Source organism: Daphnia pulicaria, chromosome 5, assembly GCF_021234035.1.
Source record: "Daphnia pulicaria isolate SC F1-1A chromosome 5, SC_F0-13Bv2, whole genome shotgun sequence".
Classification (NCBI taxonomy): Eukaryota; Metazoa; Arthropoda; class Branchiopoda; order Diplostraca; family Daphniidae; genus Daphnia; species Daphnia pulicaria.
In genome coordinates, this window is record NC_060917.1 from 5,645,046 (window position 1) to 5,663,327 (window position 18,282).

Here is an 18,282-nt window from a genome sequence, read left to right on the forward strand (position 1 = left end):
GCTCATTTGTTTGTGTACTCATGGCGTCGACTGCAATTCAATTGACGAATGTGTCCGTTGAAAAACAATTTGAACATTCCCCGATGACTGAAACGTAAGTTGAATTTTTGGCATTGAATTATAGTTTTAAAAGCGTGCTGCGGGAAAATCTAGTCATTAGGTCATGCATGTGACGGTTGCTTAGAGCTAAAACCAAGACATCTCGCTTGTCAAGCGTTAAAACCACATTTCCTTGGAAAGCAAATTAGAAGCTTCTTCTCTGTGAAAATAAGTAAACACCCTTGAAATGTGTTCAAGTCCAGTTGTGGGACTTGGTCTGATGCATTATGTAAATGTTGCCCTGTCCTGAATGGGTACTTGTGTGAGGAAGACCTTGCCCCCGTTACACATTCTCTGTATCACTTTATTTACCTAAGGTGGCTTTTAAATGTTTTTATCAGATCTTGCTGATAGTATATTGCCAAGACTATCTGAGAAATTTCTTATGCAAATATTCTATCAACATGATTGTGTTATATTTTCAGTTTTATCTCGTGTAGTATAAAAATGTCCACAGGTTTCTTTTGTCAGCAGGTGTGAATACTGTAAACTCAAAACTAGGGCTGTAGAGGAAGCCATAAGAAAGTATTTCTTTGTGCCAGTACAAGCACTGTTGCAGACTTTTGAATCAAATCATTGTGGGCAGTATGTGGGGTGATTTCTACTTCCTCGACATAGTCTTTCAAATAATAGCTATTTCTAATCATTAAGTCAAACAAATCAGCCGCCCTCACACATTCTTTCACGGGACTAGAGTGGCTTTATCCGAGTTTCCATTCGAGTGCTTCTACCATCTTGTTTCAACACGATGAGAACTAATGCGATAAGAGCTGATAATGACGTATCGGTCTGTTGCACATTTTTTCGCCGTCGTAGAAAGTTTTTTTTTTTTTATTGTAGGGAAAAACAAAAATTTTAAAGCGAAATCGGGCGTGAGATGGAACAAGTACCTTCAAATCAGAAGCCGGTCAACGCCAGATTTCTCCCGCCGGTGCTGCATATTAAGACGGATGGCGCATTGGATTGACTCGATGGGTTTAGAAAAAAGAAAACAAAAAGTGGAGACAGCTGCTGAGAGTAGAAGTAGTAGTAGTAGTGGTAGTAGTAGGAAAAAGTGTGCCTGTAGGTAGCATTTGTTTCTTGTCGACTACATTGTGAAGTCTGAAACTCCAGAACGATGTTGGTCAATCTCATCACGACCATCTGGCGTTGCTCGCCCGACCTATATTCTCTTATACAATCAGAAGCGTCTTGTTCTTGTTGTTGGGCGGTCTGCTGGCGTTTTCTGAACGAGTTGCTCTCCTACGGTTGCCAGCAACTTGCGAGGCAGGCAACCGACCACAACAGATGCTCGGGACTCGGCATCATCATAATGGAAAGCTCTCGCGCAAGATGTTGACTCGCCTCCCATTTGAATTTTTACGATGAGATGCCGCCCAGCTCCCCAGTTGATTATTTGGAAGGAGGGGGAAAAGCGTTTATGCGTGTACGTAGTAGTAACATAACGAGATCTTTTTGGGGGATCGTATATCGGCCTGTTATCTCTGGCACGCACGTCTCCATTCCTCCACAGGCGTACGAGACCGGTGTCATATCAGCTGAGCAGCAGGGAGGAAATGGGCATCAGAGTTGGGTGGGAGAAATGTGAGTTTATTCTGGCACACCAAAGCCCCGAAAAAAAAAGAGAAAAAAAGGGGCTCCCACTTTTTCGTTAGAGAACAAGAGAAATTTTTTCGTTTTTCCAGCGTGTATACAAATTTGTGGGCAATTGGTCAGAAAAGGCTACCCGTGCATTCTTGTAAAGCAATCCTGTTTGTATATTCCTCGTTGTGTATCGAACGACGTAGAGAAAAAGGGCGGTTTTGAATCCACCCTGTTGGGTTTTTTTCGTTGGTTGGTTGGGCGTTCGTCGAGAGAGAGAGAGTCCCTACCCTTGCTGGTGGTGGTGTATATCAGCTGCAGTGGCGGCGGCCATGCCCGTCAGTTGGCTCCGCGCCTCCGTCGCTCACTCGTCAACCATTTCCCCCCTCCGTCCGGTCGCCTCTTCGATTTTATTTTTACTTTTTTTTTCAACATTTTCGGTGGAATTTCGGCCCAGTTCTACGTGACTAGCAAACACAAACAATAGGCGCTTGATGTAGTGTTAATTGAAACCTGAAAGGTATGTCCTAATCTTTTACAAATTCCCCCCCCTTCTTTTTCTGAGTGTGTCCATGCGTGCGCCTCTCTGTGTGTGTTTTGTGTGTGTGTTCGTGTGTGTGTGTCTACATGTCAACAATACGCACCCAGGGGCGAGGCCGCCTTCCGGATGCTGCGCATTATGGTCCATTGACAAGAGATTGTGCAGTTCCGGAGGAAACGGCCCTCTAAATGAATGGAGATGTGCCAAAAGCGGATGCTGACGTTTAGACACCCCCACCTTCTACTGTCGATGGTCGCAAGTGCAAAAATCGACCGGTGCCGGTCACCAGTTATTTGTTCTTTATCTTTCTTGTTCGATTTTTATTTATTTTGAATCAGTCGGGTCGGGAATAGAGTAGAGAATTGCGGGATCGCAGATGTTTTCCGCTAAAAAAGAAAAGAAAGAAAAGTGCCGTTTCACATTTGGGTGTCCTGGGCGATCAACGCCATCTGGTCACCACGGCTGACTAACCTACATTGCTAGAAAAACAGTGCAGTAATGCGCACCCAGAGCCAGCAGTTCGTTTGCTAATTTCTCTGTCGTCGCCGTTAGCGGAGAAAATCATTCACCACCCCCCCTGGGCGTCACAGGGGATCCGTTTTTCTTCTTTCCTTTCCTCGTCTATTTTTAAATCCTGGTGGAACTGGGAAGACGGAAAAGAAAAACGAAGTCAAAGAAACGCTAAAAGTTAATGATGAAAATTAACCTACCGGTAGATTGCTGTTGAGACGGCAATTGATTTGCCGTTACGTGTACTGTTCTCTCGGTGGGCTGATGTCATTGGCGTTTGGGATAGTTGCAATAGCGATAAAGAAACAGAAAGAGAAACACACACATTTCGTGTGTCTGCCCAAGTGGGCATTATCGCGATAGCGGCCGCCGCCCGTCCGCGACGCGGACCTTGATTTCCCAAATCTAGTCCACCCCAAGTCCAATCGCCATCATTTCCAGCCGCTATGCAAATGACTGCGTTTGGAGTCATCTTTTCTGGCAACTGTTTAATAACCTTAACAAAAAAAAAAAAGACGAAATCATTCCGTTTTTTTTTTTTCGAGGTTATTATATGACGGCGGCCGAGTCACCGTGAGAATGGGCCGTCAAGCGAAACGGCCAAGGGACACTGAACCTTCCGTGGTGGCAGCGTTTTGTGTTTCTCTCGTTTTCTTCCGTTTTTTTGGTGGTGGCCGTCCTTCACTGGAGGCAACCAGGCGCGAAGCCAGCCGCTGAAGGAGTCACGCCCTTTATCCCCCCGGTAGTTTCTTTCTTTCTTCCAAATTCTCCCCCTTTTAAAAAAGAGATCCCGCTAGAAATTTTTAATTGAAGACGTGTCCCGACATTAACTTTACGTCAATGATCCGTCCCCATGCGCTACCGCGTTCCTTCGCCAGCCTTTTTCGAGTGCCTTACTTAAAATAATTTTGAGACTTCAAAATTTGAAATCCATTGACGGTGGCAGCTGTGCCAGTGATACCGCAGGGAGAAGCGTGACGTGAGCAGTCCCGGCGGCGCACGCGCGTTTCGGGCCGCAAGGTATTGAATGGATCATTAGCATGTGAGATGATAGTGTGTCCTTGGCTGGCCGGCCGGCCGAGAGGTGCCGATGGCTACACAACAACATCGATAATCCCCTTGTTGTTGTTGTTGATCCAATGGGTTTCCGTTGAAGCGGAGAAATCGTTTGCCTCCAATTGACGACATTCGTGTGCAGCGCAGTCAAACTCGTCTCGCTGTTGCCAGCCAGTGAAACTCTTAACATAACAAGATGGACGCGTTCATTTTCTCTCTCGTTTCTCTCCAATCCACTTTTCTCTTTTATCCCTTTTTGAAGTAATAATAAAAAAAGGGAAGCGTGCAAACGTCTAATTGGAACGAATGTTTGGGCGGACTGCGAAAAAAATGTCTAGGATGTTAAAAAAAGAAAAGGTATTAGCCGGTACGTTTTATTTATTCCGCTTGGTTAACTTTTTAAAAAGTCAAGTCGAGCGGAGAATCTCATTAGGAAGTAGGTCTCGGTCACCCTTTAAAGTCTCAACCTGTTGTTGTTGTTGCTGTTGTTGTTGTTGTTGTTGTGTGTGTAGGAGCCTCATTTTTCCAGTTTGTTTTCTCTCTAAACGCTGCGCTAATCAATCTTGTTTTGTTTTATTTTATTTTGTTTCACGCAGGGGATCCACCATTATCAGTCAAGTTGTCGGCGAAGCCATGACGAATACATCGCAGGTGAGTGGCAAGAAATAAAAAAAAAGACAAAAATCATTTTGATCAAATGTGTCGAGCCATTGACTGATGATGACTCATTGGCGATTCCTTTTTTTCTCTCTTTTTTCAATTGACAGCTGTCGTTCCGTGGCGTGAGGGCCTCCAAATTCCGCCACGTCTACGGCCAAGTTGCCCGCAAAGACAAGTGCTACGAGAACGTCAAAATCACCAAAGACGCCCACGATTCCAATTGCTGCGCCGCCAATCCCAAATTCCTGGCCATCATCACCGAAGTGGCCGGAGGCGGAGCTTTTATCGTTTTGCCGCTGGAGAAGACGGGCCGGTTGGATCTCAACGCTGGGAAGGTGACGGGCCACGCCGGTCCCGTGCTCGACATCAAATGGAATCCGTTCAACGACAACGTCATCGCTTCCGCCTCGGAGGATTGCACCGTCAAGTTGTGGCACATCCCCGACGGCGGGTTCACGGACAACGTCCAGCAGTGGCTGGTGGAGCTGCGCGGCCACAAGAGGCGCTGCACGTACATCGAATGGCACCCGACGGCCGACAACGTCCTCCTCAGCGCCGGCTCTGATCACCTGATTTTCGTGTGGAACATCGGGACCAGCACGCCCATCAACGTCATCAAATGTCACCCGGATGTCATTTATTCCATGTCGTTCAACCGCGACGGCTCCCTGCTGGCCACCACCTGCAAGGACAAGCAGTTGCGCATCATCGAGCCGAGGACGGGCCGAGTGGTCAAGGAAGGCACCTGCCACGTCGGCAGTAAATCCAGCAAAGTCGTTTACCTGGGCGACACGGGCCGGCTCTTTACGACCGGATTCTCGCGCACGTCGGATCGCCAATACGCCCTGTGGTCGCAGGAGGACCTGGGCGTGCCGCTGCGGAGCGAGATGATCGATTCCTCTTCGGGGATCCTGATCCCCTACTACGACGCCGACACGCGGATGATTTACGTGGCCGGCAAGGGCGACGGCAACATCCGCTACTACGAGATCGTCGACGAGGAGCCGTGGATTCATTACCTGACGCAATACCTGTCGGGCTCGCCGCAGCGCGGCCTCGGCTTCATGCCCAAGCGCGGCGTACAGACGCAACTCTGCGAGACGTTCCGCTTCTACAAATTGCACGCGACGCGCGGATTGTGCGAGCCCATCTCGATGATCGTCCCGCGCAAGAGCGAAACTTACCAGGACGATCTCTACCCCGACACGGCAGCTCCCACTCCGTCGCTCACGGCCGAGGAGTGGATCAAGGGCACCAATCGAGACCCCGTCCTCATGTCCATGAAAACAGGATCGGTCTTGCGTAAGTTGACTCGTACCAAAAAAACAAACAAAACCAAACAAAAGTTTTGCCTCAATTCAAATGACAATTTATAACCCTCCCCGCTCTCCCCCTCCTTATACAGCGCACACAGTCAGGACGTTCAAGCCCGTCCGCTACGACCCGGTGGAGCGCAAACTCTTGACGTCGGACAAGAATAATGACAAAAAGTTTGCTTTCATCACGCAAGAAACAGTCGTCGACTATCGACCGGTCGAGGTAAATTTTGTCTCTCATTTTTTATTTTTAGATTTTGGTTTCGTTTCTTCCCGTCGAGCCCGTCGTGTCGTCATTTTGCTCTTTTCCTCCTCCCCACTCCGTCGCAGGTTTTTTCTTTTATGATTTTAAATGATTATTTTGATGATGATTTGAAAAAAAATATTTCCGTGTCAACTCTCGCCAATTGTCGATTGTCGGTCCCCATTTGGCGCCCGTCCACTTGTAGAGATGGACGCGTGCTCTCATCTTCTTTTATTCGAATAACGTGTTGACATCTTCTTTGACATTTGACTGATGATCATTTTTCCAACCCGCTCCTCTCCTCTCGCGTCGCGTTCGTTGTAATAAAACAAACCAAACAAAAGCGGGCCGAATCCGGTTTCCACGACATGAACCCGTCGACGGACGAGGACGAAATGGCCTCGTCCGATTCGCACGAGAATGACGAGGAAGACGACGACGACGAGGATGACAGTGATCCGACGGCTCAACGCGAGAGGATCCGTCGAAATCACGTCTGGGCCATCATCAGCTTGCTGGAAGAGCAAGCCAAAGGACCTTATCACTTGATGGTATACCCCCACCACACCACCAACACCCAACACCCAACACAAACACACACCATAAAATAGAAATCAAAGGCAATTGGCAACGCGTGTCCAGGTGTTGGCTCAACAATACCATTTTCGTATTCGGTGGCGTCACGCACAACCTTTTTATTTCCAAAACTCGTTTATTGGATTTGTTTTCGTGACGGGTGTGACGAACGAATGGGGGAATAGGGTTTCCGTGACACATTTCTATCTTTCTTTCTTCCCTCTTTTTTGATTCTTTTCAAAATCCTATTCATCGTAACCCGAATTCTACACCCGGCTTCTTCTCGTTCATCCTCCCAACAAAACAACAAAGTCTCACAGCCTCTGCTGCCTTAATTCTTCCGTTAATGCCTCACTCCCTTTTGGCCTGTTGTTGTCGGTCTTCAATCAGTGGAAATAATGCGGTCAGGGGCTTCAAATGAGGGACGCCGCCGCCGTTGCCGCAACTCCTCCGCGTTGAATAATAATAAATAATAATAATAATTGTCCGAGTCCTACATTTCATTGAAAACCCATGAAATGACTGGACCGCAGATCTGTGCATGGCGGTTTTTGTTTAAATCTCTTTTAAAAACAGGCCACACTCATCATCCCGTCTGCTGCTGCTGCTGTTTTCTCTTGTTGCTTGTGTGTTATGAACATGTGCGTGGGTCGTTTCGGTTCAAAGTTGGGGGGGACCGAGGGCGGATGGTTGTTTGGCTCTCACTGTCCCGAGGAACGACAACTCTCCCTCGACTTTGTGTGGTTTATTTTTATTCAAAAACAAAGCGTCTCTCGTCTCTCTTCTGTTTTTTCTGTCTCTTTTGATTCTGTTCTCTCCCTCCCCTTCGCCCTGGCTACGGTCTCTGGTTTTCACCCTCCGCAGTGCCGGTGCATGTGGTGGATCCTATTTTTGGAAGAGAGAAATGTCGGTGGAGAAAAGAGAGAGACAGATATTCATTTGACTTGTCTGAATTGTGCTTAGATGCGTGCGGCAGACGCCAAGGCAGCAAAGACCTCCTGCAACTTGGGCACAAAGTTCCAACAAACTCAACAAATGTGGTCGCGACCGACTCGTTCCATGACTCAGGTGATTTCACAACATTTTTCTCTCTTTCAAGTTTAAATTCTCGTCATTTTTTAATTACATTTTCTTCTTTTGGCTTGATTGATTTAGTTGAACATTATTTCGCCTACCAATGGCATGCATAAAGCGAATAGCATCGGGATCGGAAGCATCGGAGCGGCCAATCAGCGCGCCATTTCCGGAACGGCTTTCATGTCTTCTGAGAAAGCCATCGAAATCATCGACGCTCCTGCCCAGGGAATGGAGGTATGTTGTGTCCCCCTTTTTTATTTTTATTTTGGTTTTAGTTTTGCCTTTTGGAAAAAATGCGGTGGGTTTGGGTTTGGCGGAAAACAATGACCGCTATATAACGCGAAATGTTGTTGTGATGAACAGTTACGGCGATCGACGAACGATGCCCAAATCGAAGAAATCCGTCGCCTCAAGCAGCAACTGGCACTCAAAGACCGGCGCATTCACGAACTGGAGGAGCAACTCCAACGTTACAAAAATTCTTTTATCGGCGACTCGACGGCGTGATGGGCAGAGCAGCTGGCAAGCGTCAAAACACCATCGCCCGGCCTTTCCCGGCCAATTTCGAGGAAGACTGACGCTAAAGTCCCGTCACTCTTTTTCCATCCGTGTTGTATATAAATTATGCAAGGAGTCTGTCATCAGACCTTCTTTTTTTCTTTTCTTCTTTTTTTTTTTTCGCTTCAAACTTGTGTGTGTGTTGCGATGACGCGCTTCCCTGTTGCGAAGTCGAACGGCCGCAGTAGATAGGTCCATCTGGCCAACGTCTCGCTTTATCCACTCGGAAATTGTTCGCTGGTCGAATGCCAGTTTCGTGCATTTGCAGCTTTCATTTCGTTGTTTTCTGTGAGAATATTTTGTTTTTTCTGCCTCACCGGAATTGACTTGGAATTTTTTTTCTTTTTTCTCTCATTTGCTCGAAACCGTTAAGCATTTGGTCTTTTTCCTTTTTTTTCGATTTGCGCCGCCTCGCCTGACTAGGATTGTGTGTAAAAAAGTTAAAAGACGTGTTTTTTTTTTCCTTTGGCTCTTTCTTATAAATATATACATATGACATCATAAATCATTCCATTGACTTTGAATGCCGACTCTCTTCACGCTGAGATTTTTAGTTTCCCAGTTGCGAGAGCTAATCCTGGGGCGCTGTTCCAAAAAATGCCACGCTTTTATAGACTGCTCATTGGACGTGTCAGTTAGAGTTTGAGTTGGTCGTTTGTGACGTGATGCCCGCCTCCCACAGACTTGACGATGGGGCTATTCTTTTTGAAATTGTCTGTTGCGCCGCGTCTTTTTATTTTATTTATTTATTTTTTTATCCCGTGACTTGATTATGCAATTCCGCTTCATGCTTTAGTCCGACTCCGCACTCGGCTGGTGCAGCTGTGATGTCGGATGCGGTTTACATTTGCTCTTCCGACGCAGATGCAATTACCAAGGTAGGCGTTTCAAAAATAGAACGAATTACGCACGATGGGGTCGTGAAAAACCGCAACAGCTTGTCCGTTCCCACGTAGTACAGCGCCTAGGATCGAAAATCGAACGATCACGAGGGGGGTGGGGGAAACCCAGCTCGGTTCTATATGTTGTCTGTTGTGTCCAGTTATTGAAAGGTTTATCGACCTTGTCTTGTCGAGCTACAATAAAACTGTTATTGGCATATAACTATTTTTCGTTTTGCCTAGCCAATTAAAACAAAAACAAAATTCCGTTCCAATTTTTTGCGGCATTTCTCGACTGTTTTGGAAAGTTTCGGGGGTTTTCACCCAAACTATTCATTGAATTCTTTAGCGGACAATGGCAAAATGGGTGCGCCAACGTTTTGTCATGTTCCCATTCTATTTTGGGTGCGGCCGACCTATGAATTCTTGGTTAACTCAGCTATTTCTGACAGAGAGGTTAATCGAATATTTTATTTAGCTCACAGCAAAAGAATACAATTTCAAAACGTGCATATTTGGGGATAAATATTTTATTGCTCTGCTAATAGCGATTTGTTAAAACCGTAATGACAGAATTAGTAATGGGAGTAGGATGGTTCGTAAGAGTACGACGACTGGTAGGATGGCTGGTAAGAGTGGGATTGGTAAGAAGGCTGATAGGAGTGAGAAGACTGATAGGAAGGTTGGTACGAATAGGATGGCTGATAAGAAGGTTGGTAAGAGTAAGAAGGCTGATAGGAAGGTTGGTAGGAAGGTTGGTAATAACTTTGGCTGTATCCAGAGTGTCCACCATATCCGCTGTTGTAACCTGAATTTTACAAGACACATCAAGACAAATATGATCTTTGTGCGTCTTATTGAGCTCCTGAAGTAAGTCGATTAAAATTTAAAAAATACCTCCGTATGAAGATGGTTGGTAGTGAGATTGTCCATATCCTCCGTGACCGTATCCGCTGCTGTAACCTAAATAGAAAAACAGGGAAAAAACATTGAAGATTACAAAACAAAATGTGCAAAACTATTTCAAATTCGTTGATACCTCCATAAGAGGAAGGCTGGTAGTGAGATTGACCATATCCGCCGTGACCACCGTATCCACTGCTGTAACCTGGAAGGTGGAACCGAGTAAAATGTTCTCAATAGTAAGTACTACAGCATCAAAATTAAATCTGATTGAATTTTTCTAAATGAAATGTCTGTTCACACCTCCACGGTAGCCTTTCTTTTTAGACTCTGAAGAATCCAAGTCCCGTTTTGCGGCCTCTTCGGCGTAAGCTACGACAACCATAGCTGCAAGGATCAGTGCGGTAATCTAGAGGTAAGCAAACAACAAAACAAAAGGTATTGATGATATTCAAAAATGGACGGAAGATGTAACGGACGAGTAAAATAATTCGCTAATAATACTTTCAAGGAAGCCATTGCGTTGGAGTTGTTAAGGATACAAATGGAAATTTATGGGTGATTCAAACTGAACGGCCGGCTGATGTCTTGCAGAAGATCCGAGTGCTCAAAATGTTATGACTTGGTTCTGTTGAAACGTCCTTTTTATATAGCCGGGCTTCTCATGTCCAAAAAATAAAAACCGACACGACTTGATATCAAAAAATCTTACGTACAAAAACTTTCGAGGACAAGTGAAAGGAACGCCTTGCGCCAAACTATGAATCGGCTTCATGACCAATCTTCGGGAAAGTTTGGCGGGTTTCGGTCAGATTCAAAGAGGAAAAAAAAAAATGTGAAATGGTTTTTATGAAGACTGAAAGTAATGCCTTTAATTAGATAGGGACATGTAGGTTGGGTGGCGGCCGTTTGGCCGAACCCAATAACCCAGCATCGATGACTCAAATGATTTGATTCTTTCGTTTATTCATGAAAAGAAGAAAGAATTTTGACAATTTTTCTACTAGGCGCTCGATTCATAGTCCATACAATTTAACTAGTTTCCCTTGAACTTAATCCAAAACACATTCTGAACCGAGAACAATGACTTGAATAACGACCACCTTCTCTCATCCCCCCCGTCTTTTCTTTTTGTGGTATTTGTTTTTTGGTCGATTCTAGTCCTACATTCACGACATTTTTTTTTGTTGAAATTCTAGTCTAGTCCGTGAGTGCCCGTGAGTGTACCGCAACACCTCTCTGGACTGTTATTAATACATCCCTTTCACGCCTTTCGCAATTGTGTTTTATATATAGACTATATAGAGAGAGAAGGTGTTGTTGACCTGACAGCATTTTCATAACGTAGCAAAAAATTGTAGAATTCTGCCTAAAACCTGAAGGGCATTCCTTGGTTCCGTTGTGTGTGGGCTAAGTTTCTCTTTCATTTCGCGGATGCTAATTATAATGCACAAATATTTCGTGCAATTTCTTTTTCCAATTCGCCGCCATCCTTTTTTTCTATTTGTTTAGCTGTAAGCTAATATTTTTTACTTGGTAAATGGTGGCTATAAAATAGTCGTTTATTTCATAAAAGTATGAAACCAATGAAAATTGCAGGTATGAGTATTGCATTTAATGAAATTTACGGTAGCAGCCGATAGAAGTAAGTTGGGCATTGCAAAAGAAGAAGAAAAAGAAGCTTATCTTTTCATTATTGTGCTTTTTTAAAAAGTTGAATTTTTCCCACTTTTTATTATTATGTCTTATCATTTTTTCAACGTCTTAATGTCTTAATGTGTCACAATAAATGTTTGATGAAAAAAATATTCTGCCACTTATTTGCTTTGCAAGTATTCCTTGTATGTTGTATTCGTCGAGCAGTTGTAATGCCAAATGTTGGATGGATCTTAATTATTATGCTTATCTGACAAACTGAAATAAAAGACGTTTTCATTAGTTGGTCGATAACTGTGTCAACATGAGAAATTGCTGCTTGTCGCAAAATCAACCTCGCATTTTGAATTGGAAGCAGTCTGAAGGAATCAACACTTCATGGAATCAATTTGAAAAAGCCGCTTCTTTATTCTTCAACAGAGGCACCTAGTGTAACAATTCCGTACTGATCCAAAGAGTCGCGTTTTATCCGTCGTCTTCAATGGTGGTCGATTTCGATTGAGTCTGAATGGCAATTTTAAACTTTTTAAGTATCTTTTTTTACTGTACTTTAAGTTTTAACATTTATTAATTGATGCTGAGTTGATAGATAAAAAAAAACTTTATCTGTACATCTAAATATTGGTTTAATGTCATTGATCCATGCCAAAGCATTTTTTTTAGCTTTACATGGCGGATTCTTTAACTTTTTGCTTGGAATTCCATGGCCTTAAACACATTTGCTCTCAGAAAACTTATTTATGTAAGGATGAGCAAAATATGTTGATTGAATAAAGTGACACCCATTTGCCTCTAAATGTAATTCTCAGAAACGAGTAAATTGGTGTCATTAATATGATTTATTACAAAGCTACTAACCATGTTTTTTTTTTCTATTTAGGCTTCATGGCAATAAGGCAGGTGTTTTAGTTGGAGTTTTGGAAAACCAGTGGCAAATCCAGTCAGAACAGAAAACGGAATTGCTATAATGTCTGTTTTTGTTTAACAGGCTAAGTTTAGGGAATATTTGTTAGTCAACTTCATGTGGTAAGGGTAAGTAAGGGCTCAGGGAAATTACTGTGATTTGTGGTCTATGTTCCAATTTGTTTCTTTTAGAGTGGGGACAACTTGCATTATCTGCACCAACCCTTTTTTTTGGGGGGGGGCAGTAGTTGCGTAACATGACAGTTCAGGGAAAATGTATCGGCTATTTGCCGCTTATCTTATTATGCCGTTAGGCATTTGGAAAAATATTACAAATTTAAGCTTATTTTGGATGTATGGGTATTGAAACCCTAGATCTCACTGTAGAGCGTCATTGGTGTCTTTTTTTTATGGGAACTCTACTGTTAAAGAACTACTGGTCTATCGCCTACTTCCGGATATTACTACCTTCTTTTCTATTTAAAAAATCTAAAGGTGGTTTTAGTGAACATTCAGGTTCCGGGAACGTTGTGGAGGCGTTTTTTATATTCACTCATCCGAACAGAGTTGAAAAAAAAATGATTAAGAAAAATAGATTTCCGCCAACTCTTGACTTGAATTCGATAGAAATGACGATTGACAACAGCCGTTATAAAGTGTGTTTATTTCCGGGTTAATTTCCTATAAATTGAGATGCTATGGCTATTTGTAAACGGTACTACAAAAACGTGATGCGCCTTCAATTCTGCTACACACACGCTAGAAATGTTCAGTTGGCTTGTTTTGGTTTGTTTCTTTTCCCTATCCCAAGCAATAACCATTTGGTATTCATTTTGATTTGGTTGTTGTAGACCCATCCCCAGCAACGTCATCCTTCAATAGGAAAGGCCAGTGTTCATTTTTTCCTACTCGAAGGTCACGGAGACCATTACTTAAAACGTGTCATGCAGTTGCAGTGGGGTAGAGGTTGGGTGAGAACGACACGTGTTACATAGCCATTTGGTATTCATTTTGATATTGGTTTTTGTAGACCCATCCCCAGCAACATCTACTTGCAGAAGGAAAGACCAAAGTATGTCTTTCATACTCGAAGGTCACGGAGATCATTTCGTAAAATGTGTCATGTGGTGTAGAGGTTGGGTGAGAACGGGACGTGTCGCATCATTATCAAGAAGGTAAAATAGCCTCAAGGCTTAAGAGGTGAAGGGATGAAAAAAATCGTATAAAATGAGAGAAAAAAGGTGAAGGAAAATCAGTCGAGTGAGGATCTCCGACACGTCAACAACTCACAACTGTAGCGCACTATTTGTCACCGGGATTCTTCATTGTGTAATTAGTTCATGAGTAAATAATCTGTTACTTGTATTAGTGTATCGATTTCTATTGTTATTCTCATTTCTTAATATGCCAGTTTTTTAATATTAATGTTCAAATTATTTATTTTCTAGTTTAAAAGGAGAGAAAAGGCGATAGAAATCAGTCGAGTGAGCATCTCCGATACGACAACAACTGCAGCGCACTAGTTGTCACCAACTGCATTCCTCATCGGGTAATCAATTCACAATCATGGGTAAATATTAATTTTATTTCGAGTCGTGATTCTATTTCGTTTCCAGTTGTTAACATGAACTGTTATTATGGAATATCATTGTTTAAATTTATTAATTGTTTAGGTAACTATAACTACAACATCGTCGTGCTGCTGTTGGGTGTGTATCGTTGATGGCATCGACCACGTGTGAACCGATGTCTCCTGGGTGTGGTGGACATGTTGGCCCCGAGTTACATCACCAAAGCGCCTAATTACTGGGGCCTAAGTACTACACCACCAAAGTTCCAGAGTATTAAACTAAAACCTACGCTGTTCCAGCTTACTATACTGATGCTCCCAAGTACTATTCTGCTCCCTGGTAGTTGGTACTAAACCGAGTCTCCAGCTTATTACACCACAAAGCGGTCGAATACTACACCGAAGCGCCCAGTTACATCGTTTTCTGCCCCAGATTTCATCAGCGAGGCACCGGAGTACTACACCAGCGAGGCACCGGATTACTACACCAGCGAGGCACCGGAGTACTACACCAGCGAGGCACCGGAGTACTACACGAATACGAATGCTGTTCCAGGTTACTACACCGGTAAAGCGGTCGAATACTGCATCGAACCGCCCAAGTACAGTATCGTCCAAAAAAAACCGAACGCACCTCTTTTTCAAATGCCCAGTTTAATGTAGATTCTTTGTTTTTAACTTTCAAGACTTCATATTATGTGTAGAATTAATTGTTTTACAAAGTTCATTTATTAGAATTAAGAAAAAAATGCAGAAATATTTTTTTTAAATAAAGAAAGAGACCATGGTGTTCGGATTTTTTTGGACGACACTGTACATCCTTCTCTGCACTAGCTTTCACCACTGAGGCACCGGAGTACTACACCACAAACTACGAGGCCCAATCTCACTACACTGCCCTGACTCCTGAGCTACACAACCTCAGCTGAGGCGGCCAAGAATTATTATACAGCGGCGGTCCCTTGTACTATGTTGAACCGAAATACTTCACCGATTTTCTAGTTTACTACACCACAACCTACGCCACACCTAGCTACTACACCGAAGCCCCGAAGTACTACACTGTCAAGGCCGAATATTACACAACTACGTATTCTGTGCTAGTCTACTTTAGAGAAGAGGAACCCAAGTTTTACTCTGCTCCAAGCTATTACGAAACAGAGGCTCCTGTATACTACACCACCACCCAGGCCCCGGATTATTACACTTCAACCTACGCTGCCCCCAAGTACAACACTGAAGTTCCTAAGTACTACACCACTAAGGCAACTAATTATTACCTACTACACCGGAGCGCTACTCTGCCCCAAGTTACTACACTACTAAGGCATCTGAAATTTACACCATATCCTTCAATTCCTCAACTTGTTACAAGGAGGCTCTTAAATACTAAAGCCGAAATTTCTATTTTATTTGATGAAAATTAGTTGGTGGTGTGTGGTCTTCATGGTTACTTGAAATTGATTGTTGATTTTTAATGAGAAAATAAATGTTTAATGCGGAATTTTTCTTGTTTGGACTAGTATCATTTCAACCCTTTCAACATCGAGACGAGTATTTTTATTTGTGTTGGAATTCTTCAAGTTCAATATTCTGCATTTTAATTTTTTTTTGTTCCATATTTTGTAGGTTATTACTGCCTTAGTCGCTTTGCATACGGACATATTCGTATGTTTCGAAGATTATGTATTAAATGGTAAGTTACGAAAGGGACGTAGTGCATAGCATTTTCCTACACAAAACTTAGCATGAATTAAGAAACATTGAACATAAACATAAAAAAGAATTGCTTTATTTGCCCACCTCCACCCACAAATCCTCCACTTTTTACAATCACACATATACACACATACATACATACATACATACACAAACTTAAGTTAACCCGTTGGCTGCCACGCCATACAACCCGTAGGTTGCACTCTACTACTCTACGCGCCACGTCTTAAGGATCCATGACCAAGGTGGGACTTGCCATTGTTGACAAGTCCGTGCTGACAAGGGGGGACTAAGGTGCATTGCCTTATAACAGGCGCCTTGCGGCAAATTTTGGGCTTGGCGACTTTCCGACCCCGCGGCATGTAAACCACGAGACCGAACAGCGCGGCCCGTGCAGGGGAGAACAAAGGCGTGGCAGCCAACGGGTTAACTAACACGAACACAAACATATTACCAACAACAAATGATGATCCGCGCTGACATTTTGGAGATACCGGAGATGTTTTGGTGTCCATCTTTTCGACGTCTTTTCTGCATTATCTGAATAAAGACAAAACAATTCTCATTAAGTTACATGCTAATAAAAGTTACTTAATACATGTAGGTACAAATTACTTAATACATGTAGGTACAAATGATCTGTTTTTTTTTGCTCAAAACTTTACAGGCGCTTGAAATTTTTGTTTAGAATTAGCTTTCAGTATTAAGAACTGTACACAGAACAAAGCTCACTTGCTACTTTTATGAAAACATTTCCGGAAGTAAACCGGAAGTAACCACAGCGCCTCAACCACTGAGCTGTCGTCACATTAAACCACATATTCGTGATCTCCATGAAATTTGGGGTCGATTTGATATGATTTAATCGAAATCCAAAATTTGGCCAAAATCCAGAATTTTCCTGAACTCAGGAAAATTTTCGAAACCGGAAGTACGAATACGTAAAAATAAAAACATGAACTTTACCACAAATTCGACGAGGATCACGAATATGTGGTTCTTTTGTGCGTGGAATGAAAATTTACTGAACTACTGACTGAAAAGAGAAAACCGGAAGTAGAAAAAAAAAGCAAATATCGAAAATTTAACAAGTGAGCTTTGTTGTCGGGATAGTTATCGTCAGTTTTCACTAAAAAATTTCCACACAATAGCTGCCGATAAATGTTTAAAGAGTTCGCAAAGTAACTGAAACTGACTGTTTTGACAGCTGAAAATGATCGAAAAGCCATCTAGCGTTAGCAAAAAGAAACACTTCTAAGTCTAAGTAACACTGTTCCGCGCAAGAAGGGCCTGATTTTGGAATTATGACACGGACAGAGTTTAACGCAAATAGATTACTAGTAGATAATCTACGAAAATAAGTCAATTGTACGGTACCTGGCCATAATCCCGTGGTGAGTGACTGTAGGTGTGTCACAGCAACTGAAGTGATCCAACTCGCCAGTGAAGCAAGAAAAGTTGTGTAGCAGGCTAGCATCATAAGAAGCACTCAAGTAGTAAAGCTAGATGAGCGTACGTCTTGAAGATAAGGATGGAGCAGTCAGAATGTTGGTGGAAGTCCCTCTTCTGTCATGGACAAATCTAGCATTGGCTCAAGGATGTTCGTGGGGATCTTTAGTGCTCTGTAAAAAGAAATGTGTTACATAAATGAAAATATAAAGATTAAAAAAGCATATCAATCTTTACCTTTTCTAAGAAGCACACTGAATTGTTCATGATGAAAAATTGTAATAATAGAATTACAGCAGCCAAACACATTACTCCTCAGGTGGGATAAATTTCCTGATGCTAAAGAAAGTGTTATGAAGTATTTCAGTAGCGTGGTGATAGGTGATATTGATGCTTACCTTTATCATATGGATAAGGCATTTGACGTAGTGTGGTTGGTGTGGCTTCTAACATGAGTTTTAGGCTTTTGACAGCATGAGGATCCAATGGAAGGAAGTGATTGAGCGCGAAGTCAACTTGTTGGGATGACTGACAGTAGCTAATCTAGCTATGCATCTAAAATTTGAAGAAATAAGTTGTATAATATGAAAATAAGGAAACTTGGTCAAGATAAACCTACATAAGATAAAGATACGAAGTTCAATTTGGTATTTGAAATCACAGGAATCTATATATAATAATAAAAGAACAAGCTTTTTGGGGGAGGGGCTTATTCATGTGTCAACAATGTGTCAACACAGGCTCCTCCCCCAAAATGGAACATGCCCAAACATGCCCAACACCAGATGTCGTCGCCGTGATGACGCAATCTTCAACAACCAGCATCACCACCAGATGTCTATAGCATCGCCGTGATGACGAATTCTTCAAGTAAGGTACTGGGCAGATTTCCCACGATAAAATCTATTACGTGCAGATCGTGCTACAGAAAAGCGAATATTAAAAGAGTCCAACTTTACGCTAGACCAAAGTCCCCCGGATTT

General features: G+C 42.9%; 2 protein-coding genes and 5 long non-coding RNA genes across 9 annotated transcripts; 2 read left to right on the forward strand and 5 right to left on the reverse strand.

Annotated features, from left to right (window-relative positions):
* Window positions 1–4: 4 nt before the first annotated feature.
* Window positions 5–8,742, forward strand: LOC124340932 (coronin-2B-like). 3 transcript variants are annotated; one of them, XM_046793764.1, is made up of 8 exons: window positions 5–94; window positions 4,384–4,438; window positions 4,555–5,749; window positions 5,853–5,986; window positions 6,352–6,558; window positions 7,547–7,651; window positions 7,739–7,894; window positions 8,024–8,742. In XM_046793764.1, exons 1-8 carry the CDS (start codon window positions 21–23, stop codon window positions 8,165–8,167), a joined length of 2,070 nt encoding a protein of 689 aa, XP_046649720.1. In that variant the 5' UTR covers window positions 5–20; the 3' UTR covers window positions 8,168–8,742. The 3 variants fall into 3 exon arrangements, with proteins under 3 accessions (XP_046649720.1, XP_046649722.1, XP_046649721.1); XM_046793765.1 differs by lacking the exon at window positions 5–94 and adding an exon at window positions 2,010–2,200; XM_046793766.1 differs by lacking the exon at window positions 6,352–6,558.
* LOC124341623 lies at window positions 2,115–3,337 on the reverse strand. The gene is made up of 2 exons (XR_006918544.1): window positions 2,932–3,337; window positions 2,115–2,864 (listed from the first exon to the last, which is right to left on the reverse strand). It is a non-coding gene; the product is annotated as an uncharacterized LOC124341623 (long non-coding RNA).
* Window positions 8,743–9,555: 813 nt separating the features above from the next.
* Window positions 9,556–10,637, reverse strand: LOC124341381 (adhesive plaque matrix protein-like). Its single transcript, XM_046794474.1, has 5 exons — window positions 10,507–10,637; window positions 10,306–10,411; window positions 10,139–10,207; window positions 9,997–10,062; window positions 9,556–9,907 (listed from the first exon to the last, which is right to left on the reverse strand). Exons 1-5 carry the CDS (start codon window positions 10,519–10,521, stop codon window positions 9,675–9,677), a joined length of 489 nt encoding a protein of 162 aa, XP_046650430.1. The 5' UTR covers window positions 10,522–10,637; the 3' UTR covers window positions 9,556–9,674.
* Window positions 10,638–11,163: 526 nt separating this feature from the next.
* Window positions 11,164–12,087, reverse strand: LOC124341602. The gene is made up of 2 exons (XR_006918522.1): window positions 11,994–12,087; window positions 11,164–11,916 (listed from the first exon to the last, which is right to left on the reverse strand). It is a non-coding gene; the product is annotated as an uncharacterized LOC124341602 (long non-coding RNA).
* Window positions 12,088–13,767: 1,680 nt separating this feature from the next.
* LOC124341543 lies at window positions 13,768–14,732 on the forward strand. Its single transcript, XR_006918448.1, has 3 exons — window positions 13,768–13,905; window positions 14,010–14,131; window positions 14,235–14,732. It is a non-coding gene; the product is annotated as an uncharacterized LOC124341543 (long non-coding RNA).
* LOC124341597 lies at window positions 14,381–15,423 on the reverse strand. The gene is made up of 3 exons (XR_006918516.1): window positions 15,412–15,423; window positions 15,000–15,002; window positions 14,381–14,468 (listed from the first exon to the last, which is right to left on the reverse strand). It is a non-coding gene; the product is annotated as an uncharacterized LOC124341597 (long non-coding RNA).
* Window positions 15,424–16,265: 842 nt separating this feature from the next.
* LOC124341562 lies at window positions 16,266–17,966 on the reverse strand. Its single transcript, XR_006918472.1, has 5 exons — window positions 17,919–17,966; window positions 17,698–17,854; window positions 17,537–17,638; window positions 17,228–17,472; window positions 16,266–16,390 (listed from the first exon to the last, which is right to left on the reverse strand). It is a non-coding gene; the product is annotated as an uncharacterized LOC124341562 (long non-coding RNA).
* Window positions 17,967–18,282: the final 316 nt, after the last annotated feature.

Coding starts and splice junctions, on each gene's coding strand:
- LOC124340932 (XM_046793764.1), top strand. CDS start 21: ATGGCGTCGACTGCAATTCAATTGACGAATGTGTCCGTTGAAAAACAA. Junction 95..4,383: donor CATTCCCCGATGACTGAAAC/GTAAGTTGAATT, acceptor TGTTTCACGCAG/GGGATCCACCATTATCAGTC. Junction 4,439..4,554: donor CCATGACGAATACATCGCAG/GTGAGTGGCAAG, acceptor TTCAATTGACAG/CTGTCGTTCCGTGGCGTGAG.
- LOC124341381 (XM_046794474.1), bottom strand. Junction 10,208..10,305: donor AAAGAAAGGCTACCGTGGAG/GTGTGAACAGAC, acceptor TCCACCTTCCAG/GTTACAGCAGTGGATACGGT. Junction 9,908..9,996: donor CCAACCATCTTCATACGGAG/GTATTTTTTAAA, acceptor TGTAAAATTCAG/GTTACAACAGCGGATATGGT.